The following is a 1,683-nucleotide window of genomic DNA, read 5'->3' on the forward strand; positions in this document are numbered from 1 at the left end:
TAAATAAGAGACAGCACAAGTTTGTTTTGATCTAGGCAATTTAACATCATCTAAAGCATAGCAGCTGAAACTGTGCTATTACCAGGTCCTAAACCCAGATTGGTGCACTACAATATTATGAAAAGATAAAAAGGTTTTTAACAGGGTGTTGAAAATGATATGTCAATGACTCCACAATCAGGGTGTAACTAACCGATCATATTATCTTCACCTATCCTACAGTTCATTAATCAGTGTCATTTATGAGTATTGAGTGTGCAAAACCATTGATCATTTGTGCACTTTGCTTCATGCTGGTCAGACCAAATAGTGATTTTTAAATTGTTTTTTTCATCAGAATGGATTCGGCCATCAGTTCTCTTTTAATTGGATTTCCCCCCCAAGTGAGGCGTCATTACCAACAGGTGTGTGTACTTTAGGAGTAATGGATAGATACGTAGCCTACCTAAAACAAAAGCTCTACCGAAAAATCCAGTCAGATATTATCTTTGAACGAAAACGTTGTGGAATTGTCTGTCATTTCTGATTTTGTCTGAGATCAACTGAGATTATTAAAAGGTGTATTGACACTCCAAACACACTCACCATCAGGCGGTCCTCCGTACCTCCGCTGGCCGTTGATCTGGGTCAGCTTGGTGTCCGTCTCATGCAACCACATCTCCAAGCTATTCTGCCGCTCCAGGGTCAGTAACTGTTTGGGTTGAAAGACACAGAGGTATCATAAACCTTCCTTCATAGGAATGAGTCTTGTATCCAGGGACAAACGTGTCAAATTGTCATCGTAAACTTGAAATGCACTTTATTGATCAATGGCTTTCTCCATTATGAGGCGCAGGCCCTGACAATTGATTGATTGATTGATTGAAAACTTTATTAGAAGACTTGCAGAAGTAGGTACATGAAAGTACATATTACATACAAGGTCATCTAAAAGGATAAAAACCCAAGAAAGCCACTGGCTTATTTCAATTGGGGTCCTTGAAAACACAAACAAACAAACAAACAAACAAACACTCGCCAGGAAAGCTGTGCAAAGTAGCCTAAATCAGCAGAGAAAGTAACTTTCACACCTTATGCGCCCTTCATTACAAACAGTAAGTGCAGTATCAAACTGGACAAATAATATTATGTAAACCCTTAAATCCATCGTTTTTAAGTACCTGATTTCGATGTGCGTCAGCCATCCCCGCGGCTCGTGTCAATTAAGTGAAGTGTTGCAGCTGATTAGTGGGAGACGCCACTGGGAGACCTCGTGGCCCACCTGTACTAGTATGGATCAGACTATTGGCTAATGGACTGGGGCCGTGGGCGTATTGATAGAGGTAGACCAATAACATTGATAGAGGTGGTAGACCAATAACATAACATATTGATAGAGGTAGACCAATAACATAACGTATTGATAGAGGTAGACCAATAACATAACGTATTGATAGAGGTAGACCAATAACATAACATATTGATAGAGGTAGACCAATAACATAACATATTGATAGAGGTAGACCAATAACATAACATAAGTTAGTAACATAAGTAACATCATGAGACATCAAACATTTGGAATCAAAATTATTTGATTCCAAATGCACTTTCATCTATGTTTTTATTCATTGTGAATCAATGAATGAATGAATGGTCTTTATTGTCATTAATACAGTACAGGTACCATACAACGAAATGTAG

At 38.4% G+C, this 1,683-nt stretch overlaps 1 protein-coding gene across 1 annotated transcript in view; it reads right to left on the reverse strand.

Moving 5' to 3' along the window:
* The window catches only part of dnd1 (DND microRNA-mediated repression inhibitor 1), a gene marked incomplete at both ends in the record, with an annotated part of 3,894 nt that extends 2,710 nt beyond the window's left edge, over positions 1-1,184 (reverse strand). The window contains 2 exon segments of the mRNA XM_080526321.1: positions 586-691; positions 1,161-1,184. Of these exon segments, the coding sequence (XP_080382447.1) occupies positions 586-691; positions 1,161-1,184 (130 nt within the window).
* Between the last annotated feature and the right edge of the window lie 499 nt (positions 1,185-1,683).

The sequence above is a fragment of the Nansenia antarctica genome (assembly GCF_963989245.1).
Source record: "Nansenia antarctica genome assembly, chromosome: 3".
NCBI lineage: Eukaryota > Metazoa > Chordata > Actinopteri > Argentiniformes > Microstomatidae > Nansenia > Nansenia antarctica.